Genomic DNA, 12,623 nt, shown 5'->3' with positions numbered 1-12,623 from the left:
GAGTTCGAGGTCAGCCCAGTCTACACAGTGAATTCCAGGATAGCCAGCCCTACATAGTAAGACTCTGTTGAAAAACAAAACAAAAGGCATGGAGCAAAGGTGGGAACAACAGGAGCAGCTTAAAATTAAATGACTCAGTTTGACTGGAGTGTAAATATAAGTGATACAGGATAACCAGAAGAGTGGCTAAAGCCAGATCACATGGCCTTCCAGCATCTCTGGTCATAAAACAGACTGTTTTTCATACTTGGGATAAAGTGCTATTCGAAACATTTAGAAGTCATTATTAATTTGTCTGATAGAGCAGACATCTTCCAGATAGCATAGGGCAGAAGAGATAGCATGCAGGATACACTATCTAATCTCACTTCTCTCCTTGAGAAAGCACACATGGAGAACGTTTGTCATTCACCAGCTGTCCAAAAGGGAGACCCAGTGTCAGCAGGAATATTTATGTTGGTAAATGTAGCTCTATTTACTTTGTATCAGGCTGATACAGTCTTCTGGCATTTCATCTAGCAGAAAAAGAATTTCATTCTCTGTCAGCTGCACTCCAGTGCTTATGTCTTGTTTAATTGTTGCTACCATTAGCTGTGAACCAGGAATGGTGCTGAGCAGAAGAGGAGGTTCCTTGGTGAGAACTAGAATAGATTTCAGGCAATGTGGTAATAGACTCTGTGCCTTTTTAGCATCCTCTTAATTATAGGAGACTGAGCGTAGACACTTGTCTAAACAGAGATTTTACTGCCTCATCATCTTTTTCTTACTCTCTTTGCTTACACGCTAACCCTTAGAACTCTTCTGTTTTAATTGTCAATTAAACGTGCTTAGTGCACACTAAGCAGATCATATGAAACACGGCCAAAAGCAAATGCTGCAAGTTGATGACTGAATAAACAGACATGCCAAGCACAAGACTTACTGCAGCTATGTTGGAGCGCTCCTCTGGGCAAGAGTTTCACTAGAGGAAAAACCATTGGTGGCAATCCAAATCACCTGGAAACAGGTTCAAATGCCTCACAATGAACTACTAAGAAAATGGTACCACTTGCATATATCTCCCAGCCAACAATGGATACCTTATTGTTACAATTCAGGAAGCAACAACAGAATACTTGACTGCCAACTTAGGGCACTGCTGGCTTAGGTCTTGCTTAAATGAAATTATTTGAGGGATAAAGAGACTAAACTCTCATAGTTCTTCCTACTGTGGGGAAAAAAAAGCAGACTCAGCATGAGTCACATTTTGGGCACATTAATCAAAATAACATTAACATCAATTTTAGCCATATTTATTCAAAATATCATACTAGAAAAACACTTCTTTGCTGCCATCAAGGCATCCAATACATTCTGCACACCTACTATGTGTGAAGAACTGAGTTAATAAAAACAGGTGTGACCATTTATGATCCATTCATTGAGAAATTGCCAGATTGTATTTACATTTCCTTCGCCCCTATACTCTCACTCAAGATATCTACTCCCCAAATCTATTCTACCCTTTATAGTATCCCTGCAGAGTATAGAGCTCTGAGAATAAAGAATGTTCTGGCACTTGAAGGGAGTTACAGCGTAAACTTTAATTTCTTAAAATGAGAAAATTAATGTACATAGTCTTTGAAAATTAAAAATCAGCCCGGCATGGAAAATCTTCCTCGAATTCCTGTGGTGCACCACCCCCCATGCATGTTCGTTCATAGCACCCCTGTAATTTGAATGGTGGTCCCATGAAGACCATTTTATTACTTAGGGAAGTTAAGGTGAGGAAAGAGAGAAACACTGTTGCAGGTATCCTCACAAGGATTCTGGAGCAACAGCTTTCTCACTAGCTAGCTGCTCTGGGTGTTTCTGGGAAGAGGAACATGGATGCAGGAAAACACACCACCAATGAGGCACACTCTGTTAAGCCTGCTCCTATGGTGAGCATTTGGGGTGAGTTTATGCCTTAATGGTCTGAAAACAGCTTCTGAGAAGTGTTAACACTGCAGCAGAACAACCTTTTCTTGTTCTCAGGGAAGCCCTCTCACACATAAAAACACAGACACCTGAGCTGGAGGAAGGCCAGAGCATAATGAAAAGGCTGAGAAACACTGGCAATCACTCAGATTGCCCACCACAGCCAGTTACTTACATAATCCACAACAAAATCACATCTCTGATTTATAGTATTCTGCATTTTGACTGTATGTTACGTTCTTGCCTCCAGATTGACTATCCGACCCTTAAAATAATTCAAGGAAACAAATGCTTTTTTAAATTAAAGAAAATAATGACTTATATCTAACAAACAGTAGCAGCCAATGGTTCTTGAGAGCTTGCCTTCTAAGAGAAACTGCACTATTTCTTATATATGAGCCTACTTTCATCTCAGCCCACCCCTGAGGTGTAAAGAACTACCACTTTCACGTGACAGAGGAGGACAGCAAGGGATATCAAAGTTCTGCTCCCAAGAGGTCCAGCCTGCAAGTTTTGTTCAATCCCAGGTAGTTCCAACCAGAGCCCACAGACCTAACTATTGTTCTCCACTGGCTCCATATCTGCTGATTTTGGAAGCAAGGAATGAATGGTACCATCAGTCCACTGATTTGATGATAGGAAAACTGCCTGAGAATTTTAAAACTTATTCCAGAATATCACTGATGTTCATGGTCATCAAAACAATACTACCTAGCTCATGAGCGAGCTAGAGACCTCCCACACATGTACTTTCATTAAATGTGTTCTTCATGATTGCAAGAATATATAAATAAGCTATTTTATATACTTTATAAAGCATGCCAACTTAAAAATAAAATAACAAACAGACTGTGAAATAACAGTACCTTCACTGTCCACATTCCAGCTTCTGGCTCCTTGACATTCACCACTTTGGCAGAGTTGTGGATATTTAACAGCTCATTCAAGCCAAATCCCTTTTTTATCAGCTTCCCTGAAAGACAAAACAAAGGTAGAAAGCACAATTTTTCTCCCAGCTAAAGAGATCAGCCAATTTAACATAAACAAGTCTCAGAGTATGATCAGATTTCAAATAACATAGAAAGATTTTTTTCTAAGTATGTACATATATCATTTGACAGATATTTGTGTCCATAGCTCAAAATATTGTTTTATTTGTATCTAAAATATACATAATTGTAGGCTTCTAGACACCGCAACTGAAGTAATAGATGGTCATCATTTGTTATGTGTTTGATAGTAAAGTGAGAATAACAATTGAAAAAAGCATGATGTTATCTCTAAAGCTGGCCTGGAGAACAATTGCCGTGTTACGAAGACTTTACATGCAGTCACTAGAGACAGGTTGATCACATCGGGGCTGAACCCAAGCCAGAATACAGGTCTTTCTGGAGGTTAGTGCAGATGCTACTGATGTAAGCATCCTGAGCAAGTCTCTGCATGAAGAGCAAGACTTTAACTAGTTTTCCATTAGGTGCAGGAGAAAGCTGTCTCTCAAAGGATAGCTAAAGAATAGCATTGTAACAAAACACATGGGACCATCTCCTATCTGCCTGAAATTTACTTCCAATAACTATTAGTTGGGATCTAAGGAGAAGAAGATATAAAATGGAACTGAGCCCTAGTTTTTCACCTCTGGCTTCTCATTGGACTATTTACTCACGTATGTGTTTTAAATAATTGAAGGACTGACCATCATTGTGAGCCCATTGTGAGGGATTTTTAAAGCAGTTGAAACATGACGCAATGAGCATACCCTCGCGGGGCAGCCTGGGAGTTGTTACACTGGGTGGAATTTGGCTGCAGTAGACAAATGCACAGCCGAGACCAGCTCTTGAAAAGGAGGTTTTACCACTTTGTAAATTCCAGTGTTTCACTAGTGTGGATGAGGGACTCTGAGCAATATTTCATACGCTTATAGGAATCATTTCACACTCTTAAAAGAATTATTTGCTTCAATAATGCAGATAAAAGAATACAGTTAACCTCTTCCCCTTTGTAAATATTCACAAGCAGAGAAAAGGTATGGGGCAGATACCAGCAGTATCTGTAGAAATCGAACTATTTCATGAGAACCGGTGGGTACACTTAATACAAATGGGAGGGGAAATGAGGCTCCTTTTTTTTGGATTTGCTTTTTAGTGTGAGTCTCATCATTTTCAACCAGCAGTAGAATTAGGAAAATCTTGTCATAAAATACAAGTGAGAGAAAAGTAAGTCAATACATTCATTTACCTACTAAGAATATAATTTCTGTTGGCAGTGCTGAGAATTAAGGTGAGACCCTTACACATATTAGACAAGTGCTCTACCACTAAAATTTAACCAGACTAAATTATATTTATTTATCTATTTGTGCCTGTTTGTGTGTGTGTGTGTGTGTGTGTGTGTGTGTGTGTGCATGTGTATGATGTATGTGTGGGAGGTGTGCATGTGTGTGTATGTTAGAGATGTGTGTGTGTGGTGAATGTATATATGAGTATGAGTGTGATGTATTTGTATGTATGTTTGATTTATGTGTGTATGTGTGTGTTATGTGGTGTGTGTGTGTGTGCGATGTCTGTCTGTGATGTATGTGTGTGTGTGGTGTGTGTGCTGTATGTGTGTGGTGAATATATATTGTGTGTGATGTATGTGTATGTATGTGTATATGTGGTGAGCATGTGCATGTGTCTGCATGTGAATAAAGGCACACAAGCAGAGTTGAGAGGTCACTTCAGGTGTCGGCCGGCCTTTCATCTTGATATTTTGGTGCAGTTTCTCATGGCCTCTCACTGCTGCTCATGGCCGGTCTCCATGACTTTCAGGAACCCTCCCCTCTGCCTCCCATCTTCCTGGGAGGACCAGGGCTGCAGACATGAGCTGCTGTCCTCAGCTTATTATATAGGCTGTAAGCATTCGAACTCAGGCCTCGGCAAGCACATTACCCACTGAGTCACTTCCCTCGTCCATTAAATTTGACTTTTAGGAACTATGTTCTTTAAAATTAAACCTTTCTAGAAAATGACAGTGAAAAGTTAATTTTAGAAATAGTTATTTTAGCGATTTGTTCAAAAAATTAACATAGGTCTTAAATTTTACAGAACAAATTACTATAAAATATATACAAATGAAAACATTGGCCTGAGGACAGAGTTCAGAGGTCAAGCAATAGACGACAAGCACGTATCAGACCCAGGGTTCAACCTTCAGTACTGAAATAATATTTATGACATTGTGTATAGTGTTACAAAAAATTACTATAATATAACATTCAGATATTTTTTCACATGGATAATTTAACTACAACAAAATTCATGGCTGTAATTTCTTTAAATATGAGAAATTTGAATCTGTTAATTCTCATGTTAATTAGTTAAGACTAATTAATTAATGAGTTAATAAGCTAACTAATAAGTTAAAAACATTCTCCCTTCAAACATCTTCTGCGGTCACTTTTGAATGCTTTGAACTTTATATTTATAAAGATAGAATTAATTGACAAAGTGTGCAAACAGTGACTGTGTCTGTTCTTCATATTTAACAATCAGTGTTTGATTCATCTTACCAAAAGGATTGCGAATTTCAATCGCAGGAGAAGGGCCACTCAGGGACACAGTGACTTCTTTGAGGCTGGGATCAAATGGAATTTTCCAAGTATGTACAGCCTGTTGCAAATGGTCGGTGGATAAGAGGTGAACCTTAGAGGCCTGAACTGCTTCTTCCACCCACTTCAGCACCTGTGATGGGGAAAGAAAAGTGTGAATGGCGGGTGCCTGAGACTTTTGCAGGTTACTCTGCTTCTGGCTCAGAACCATGCTCCGTGAAGCGCTGAGTGGGAGGCACTTCCTGCGCATGTGCAAGGCTTAGCTCAAAGCTTATCCTTAACAGACACACCTTCCTCTCTCTGCCTGTGTATGTTGTCATCTCAAAATAAAACGCTAGTTTAACCTGCGTTCCAATTCGAAGTTTTCCATCTTGGATTGGTATTAGCAATTAAACTTCAGGGTTAAACACCATGAGGAAAATCCCAAAGGGGTGTTACAAATAATCTTCTATATGTGAAGATAATCTGTTTTTTAAAAGGGATTTATTCAGGGTTTTGTTCATTCTAGGAACAATTTTAAAACCATATCACTTTAGCAGATTGCCAAATGGGGTTTTGGCAGGTTTAATATTGTCAATAATCCGAAAGTAGTCTCAGTATGCTGTACTTACTATTCTACTTTTGAAAAAAAAAAAAGTTGCATTGTCAACAATATAGTCCTTTCTTACAATAAAATGAATAAATACCCCAGATAATGGGGAAGGCAACCAATAAATTTAAAAAGAACAGAAAAATATTTCAGCTTCAAATCAACTCAAGGAGTGCAATAGAAAAATAATCCTTGTTACAGGAACACGTTACAAAATTTAATTCTAAAACAATGTGAACATGGCAAACATCAACTTCACGTAATTTTTACAACAACAAACACAATCTCCCATTAGGCAAATGGTGTGTGTTTAGCTAAGTACCAATTCACCAATCTTAATTCAATCAACTCTCAATCATGGCCATGCTTATCTACATCATGTCAGTGTAGGATGTTCCCCTTGAGATCTTAGACCTCCTTGTAGTTAGGCACTGGACTCTAAACAGCACTGACTCCTAAGCAAAGTTAGAGTGTTCAGAAACATTTCTTAAATTTCAGTGTAAGCAGTCATAAACTAAGGAATCAAGCCACAATACTGAACACTTTTTATTTCCTATAAAAACATTCTTTTCATTTTCCTTCCTCTTTTCCCCCAAAGAGCATGAAAGAAGGGAAGACACATTAGCACAATTAGCAAAGTGAGACAGTTATATTCGTTTTAAAAATAAATGTGTGTTGCCTAAGGCTCTCTCCCAGCTGCTTTGAATTGGTGGGCATACTTTTATTCAATATTTAGTAATAGTTCTTCTCTGGACTAGTATTTGCTGAATTTTTTTACTTTATTATATATCATTTATTTTTCACACATACCCCTGCCATTGCTCCAGATTTAAAAATCATACATATTTCTGTATAGTAAAGGTGACCTGTATTTTAATGGTAAAGAGATTGGTTATTATAATGATAAAATTTATGTATTTTGTCTGTTGAGATAATGTCTCAGATATCTCAGCTGGTATTGAACTCACTGTAGAATTAAGACTTGCTATAACTTCTGATCATTCTGCTTCCACTTGCAAAATGATAGGATTATAGAAATACCACCACCACTGCCAGCTTGATATCCTTCTTAAATAAGAGGATGCAGGAGGAAACATGATATGGTTGTGAAATATGGGAGCACCATGACATTACTCCCACATAGCTGACACTCAAATATTAGTTTGTACTTCCCCAGATAAATATTCTATTCTTCCTCTGATTATATCATAGGCAAATAAAACAATCTATGAAAGACAAGTGGTTTTTATAAATTAAGAAAAAAGCAAATTCACCCTAGGTAGCAGGGAGGGTATGAACAAATGTACAAAATTACTACAGATAGGCTAGAAACAAGAGTGACTCCATCTCGGGAAGTGTTCAAATGAATGATAAGCTGAAGAATTCGAGGCAGCACACACCAGAGACGCTGCATATCCTTGTTTATTGCAGTACTGTTCACTGTAGCACAGATGAATGGAAAAGAAAATGCAGCATGCATACCTAATGAAATTTTATTCACAAGGAAAAACAACTAAAATTGTGCCATTTTCAAGAAAATGGATGGAACTGGAAGATCATTGTGTAAAGCATAAATCAGCCAAACTCAAGACAAATATCACACGCTTCCATATGTGCTAGCTATGTCTCACACACACACACTTTCACACACACACATACACACATTCACACACACACATACACACACACGTACATTCACACACACACATACACACATTCACACACACACATACATTCACATACACACATACATACACACACACATACATACACACACACATACATACTCACACACATACACACACATACATACACACACACATACATACACACACACATACACACATACATACACACGCACATACATACACACACATACACACACACATACATACATTCACACACACACATACATTCACACACACACAAACATTACATGAAAATGGATTATTCAGGTGATGAAAAGGTCTAAAGGTAGATGGAAATGAGAAGAAAGGATAATGAAGGAAGGAAAGACAAATATTGCTTGTTTTTTTCTCATATGTAGATTTTAGATTTAAGTACACACACATTCATGCATTTATGACACAAAAGTAGAAAGAAGCCTATAGGGACATAGAAAGGGACCAAGAGCAGAGGAAATGGGAGAAATAGGAAGACACTGAGGGGGAAAATGTAAACAAAATAAAATTATATGTGTGTGTATATATATATATATATATATATATATATATATATATATATATACACACACCACTGAAACTGTTCATTTGCGCACTTAATAAAAACGTAAAAGAACTGGGAGAGCTGTTTCCATTACCCATCTGTCTTGTGGCAGCATGGGTGGGGGAGAGCACCCTCCCACCCACCCCCACCCACCCATCAATGCCTGTGGCAGGTAGGAAAGCTGGCCCTGTGGTCATAAGAGTGGGAGAGCTGTGCCTGACCCCCATCAGCTACAACACTCAGGAGAGAAGGCCCTGCACCTTGCCAGGGCAGCACCATAGATTCAACCCTGTTAGCACAGGTGTGCAAGAGTCAGCCCCAAAATTGTGACCATGGGAGAGCTCTCCCCATTTCCCATCTGGTGGACCAACTCTACATCTGCTTAGGCCCAGACCCAGGATAATGACTTGGCCTGCCCCAACATCCACCCCATCTATGATCTGCTGCAGCACATGAAGGGACCTGAACTACAGACCCAAAACTGCATAATCTCCACAACACAGGGTGGCAGTAGGATGTCCAGGAAGAGTCCTAGTGGGGGCCCAGCATGGAACATGTAGTGGAGACCAGGGGCCTTGTACCAGACCAATGACTCTTTGCAATAAATACTTGCAAGTAGAGACTTTTGGAGAAAGAGGTATATGGAGTGATTTGTTGGGTCTCACTGTAACTTCCATGATGAGATTTTTTTATTTTTTCCCTATTTTTACTTTTTTATTTTCTTCATTTTTTTATCTTGAATTTTGTTTTGTTGGGGGGGGGCGTGTAGTGGCGGAGGGCAGACGTGAAGGGATGGGGAATGAATGGGATCAAGATACATGATGTGAAAGATACATAGGATAAATAAATAAAAAGGATGGACAAAAATGTAAAAGAACAGTGACATTGGAAGCATCTCATAAATATGTGTTCATAAGTTGAGGCCAGGCCTTTGGATTTCTTCACAACTTTCAATTTTCAAAAGGACTCTTGAAAATTACTAACATACTTAAAGTAGGAGAGTGAAAGCGGCATATTTCAAAGAAAACCTTGTCCTGTCATAAATGAATTCAAAAGAACATGTGTTCCATAAATCAAATACTATATTTCCTCCATAAAGCACCTGTATTTTCCATATGAAATTACAAATACGCCAACACAACTTTGCGAAGAAGCAGATGCTTGACCTGGAGAGTTTTTAGTAATCTTTCCTGATTGAAGATGAAAGTATGACTGGTTCAGCTCATCAAATCTCCCCACATGACAACAGACACCAGGCCGATTGTAACTAAGATTTGACATCTCTAGAACATATGAGGTAACAATCAGTGTTGACATTTTTATGAAAAGGGCTATAAAGATTTGCTTTGCTCCAGAAAAAATACAAAGGACTGATTTAGTGTCTGGGAAAGCAATCAATAAATGTAAGCAATAATAAAAATCTATCTACGGTCTGACAAGGGGGAAAGATGGAAAGAAATTGGGCAAACCAAAAGAACATTTATTCTACAGGAAAGACCAGCATGGTTATGACTGGTTCTCAACTAAAAAGTGGGAAAGGCTTAGGGAGCAAGGACCACTGAAAGTTCATCACATCTGTCAAGGATGCAGGGAAAGGAAGGAATCCACATACAATGCTGGAGAGATTGTAAGTCAGTGTAGCCTCTATGGATATCAGCACAGAAATTTTTTTTTCAATCCTAAAATATAGAAGCGTCATATGATCTAGCGACCACATGAATCACTCTTAGGTATATATCTGAAATAAATCTAAATAAGCATATCACAGGAATTCCTGGACATCCATGCTCATTGCAACACTGGTAACCATTACCATGCTATATAACAAGCCTATATACCAATCAGCAGATGAATAGATAAACAATGTGGTGCTTATACACACTGGAATCTTCTTCAGCTGGAAAAAAAGTGAAGTTATAACATTGACAGGGAAATGGATGGAACTTGAAATCATTATACTGAGTGAGATAAGCCAGATTCCTAAAGATAAATATTATACCTATTTCTCATAGGTACTTGGATTCTCGATATTAAAATAAAAAAGTCTGCAAGACATGGAAGTAGAAAGAGGACTATTTGGGTGAGAGGAAGGACCTAATGGGAGGCTGAAATGAGAGAGGATAACAGGGGAAATGACAGACAAGTGTCATATACTAACTCTCATATGCAAAATCAGAGTTAAGGTGGATTCATATAAGACATTCTAGCAGAATCAGGACCATTGAGGAGGGGAGTCCAGTGGGAGAGAAGTAGGGACAAGAGATGGTGTTAGGATGGTGAATATGAGACAGTGCCAGAATGAAACCCTTTATTTTATACCCTAATTTTTATGAAATATTTTTAAAGAAGTACAAAATAAAAAGAAATGCACAGGCCAGGCGGTGGTGGCTCATGCCTTTAATCCCAGCACTCGGGAGGCAGAGCCAGGTAGATCTCTGTGAGTTAGAGGCCAGCCTGGGCTACCAAGTGAGTTCCAGGAAAGGCGCAAAGCTACACAGAGAAACCCTGTTGCAAAAAAAAAAAGAAAAAGAAAAAGAAAGAAAGAAAGAAATGCACAGCATCTCAAGATTAATAATGAAGTGATTCCATTAAGTAGGAACATAAGTGAAATAATTTTTATATGTAGCCTGCAGTAAGTTAACAGTTTGTCTCTGGGTGCTTCCACAAACATATCTATCCCTTGAATACAATGTAGTGACATTAGATATTACTGGAAACATATCCAAGTCCTAAGCATTCTTCAGAAAATGATGGCCTTCCTTAAAGCAGATTCATTCTCCTAGAGAAAGTGTGTTCAGATGCTGTAGAACATAATCAGGTGTTAGATACATTCAATATCACTTCCAATTCATCAACAAAACATTTATGGGATTTTCACAAAAAGATTATCCTGTATCATAACAGTACATGTTGAGAAAAGACATGTTGCAGACGCTATCAGGAGCCTCAAATAACTCTGTTATCCACCCCAAAGAAAAATCTAATTGAGAACAGATGCAGCCCATTGTATGAGGAAATACAGATACTATCAACATGTGAACAAAAATATATCAGTGCAAGCTACAGAATGCGCCCTGAGGTTTCTAGCTTCTCGGGTTGCCAAATATAAGGGAGAGAACATCACTAATTGTCTGACAATAGGGAACATTATCATGAGTTTGGGAATGATCTATTATAATGACAAAGGAAATAAAAGTAGAATAAAGTGAGAGCCTCTGGACTGTGCATTGCTATCAACACTGTGCTTTTTCAAGCCACTAGGGAACCACTGATAGCACTTTAAAGGTTTTAATGCAAAAAAATAGCTAAAAAAGTTATTCCTAGCAATTTATATGTATATAGGACCTTGGAAACAAACCAATGAATCCAGCTCCTTAATTTGATAGATGAGAAAAATCATATCTAAAGTGAGTTCATGTACTGTTTTCATCTTTCTGGGCTCATTCTGACTCAACAGCTACATTTTTCTTTAAACTCCTTGTGTTCAGGAAGATGCTCTTGCAGTTCAAAGATTTTACAATCTATACAAAGATCGATACTTAGGCCTAAGTTCACACATTTATTTAATTCTGGAACAAGGCACTGATGTTTGAAAGTGACCTGTGTTGCTATGTATGATGAAATATAAAGTAGGAATGAAAGTGAATTTTTGAGCACATATTAATGAGCAGAACTTGAGTAGTTTTGTCTGGAACATGTTCTAGTTTGATGTGTGATACTGTGATAAAACATTGACAAGAGGCCACTTATTGGAGGAAAGGATTTATTATGCTATACTAGGTCTCAGTCCATCAGGGAAATGAATAAGAACTCAAAGGCAGAAACTATGGAGGAATGCAGCTTTCTGGCCCGTTCACTTCTGTCTCATGTTTCGCTTGCTTTCTTATCCAGCCCAGAACCACTTGCCTAGAGTTGGTGCTGCCCACAGTGGGCTGGACCCTCCTGCATCACTTAATAGTCAACACAATCCCCAACAGACATGCTCATAGGCCAATCTGTTCTAGGCAATTCCTTGGAGACACTTTGTGGAATACTACTACTTAGCACCAGGTATATCTGCAGTTCTTATTATATGCAGATGCCCCCAAGAGCTTTGCACTGATTGTCACAAAAAGCCATGGACATAACTTCCATGCACAATTGTCTCTATTTTATAGATGAGTAAGAGTAAGTTCCAATGCCTAAGTTCATTACCAATGCCTAAGTTCTTTACCAATGCCTAAGTTCGTAAGTTGCACAATTAGCAACAAAGCAACACATGAC

The 12,623-nt window shown here is 38.4% G+C and overlaps 1 protein-coding gene across 1 annotated transcript in view; it reads right to left on the bottom strand.

The window, feature by feature from the left end:
* The window catches only part of Hmcn1 (hemicentin 1), a 439,960-nt gene that overhangs the window by 271,021 nt on the left and 156,316 nt on the right, over positions 1 to 12,623 (bottom strand). Inside the window, exons 5-6 of the mRNA XM_036202400.1 lie at positions 5,507 to 5,678; positions 2,826 to 2,932 (exon numbers count right to left, since the gene is read on the bottom strand). Of these exons, the coding sequence (XP_036058293.1) occupies positions 2,826 to 2,932; positions 5,507 to 5,678 (279 nt within the window). The remainder of the gene's footprint in view (positions 1 to 2,825; positions 2,933 to 5,506; positions 5,679 to 12,623) is intronic.

This window comes from Onychomys torridus, chromosome 11, assembly GCF_903995425.1.
Source record: "Onychomys torridus chromosome 11, mOncTor1.1, whole genome shotgun sequence".
In the NCBI taxonomy this organism is placed as follows: Eukaryota; Metazoa; Chordata; class Mammalia; order Rodentia; family Cricetidae; genus Onychomys; species Onychomys torridus.
This window is presented reverse-complemented; position numbering and strand designations above follow the sequence as displayed.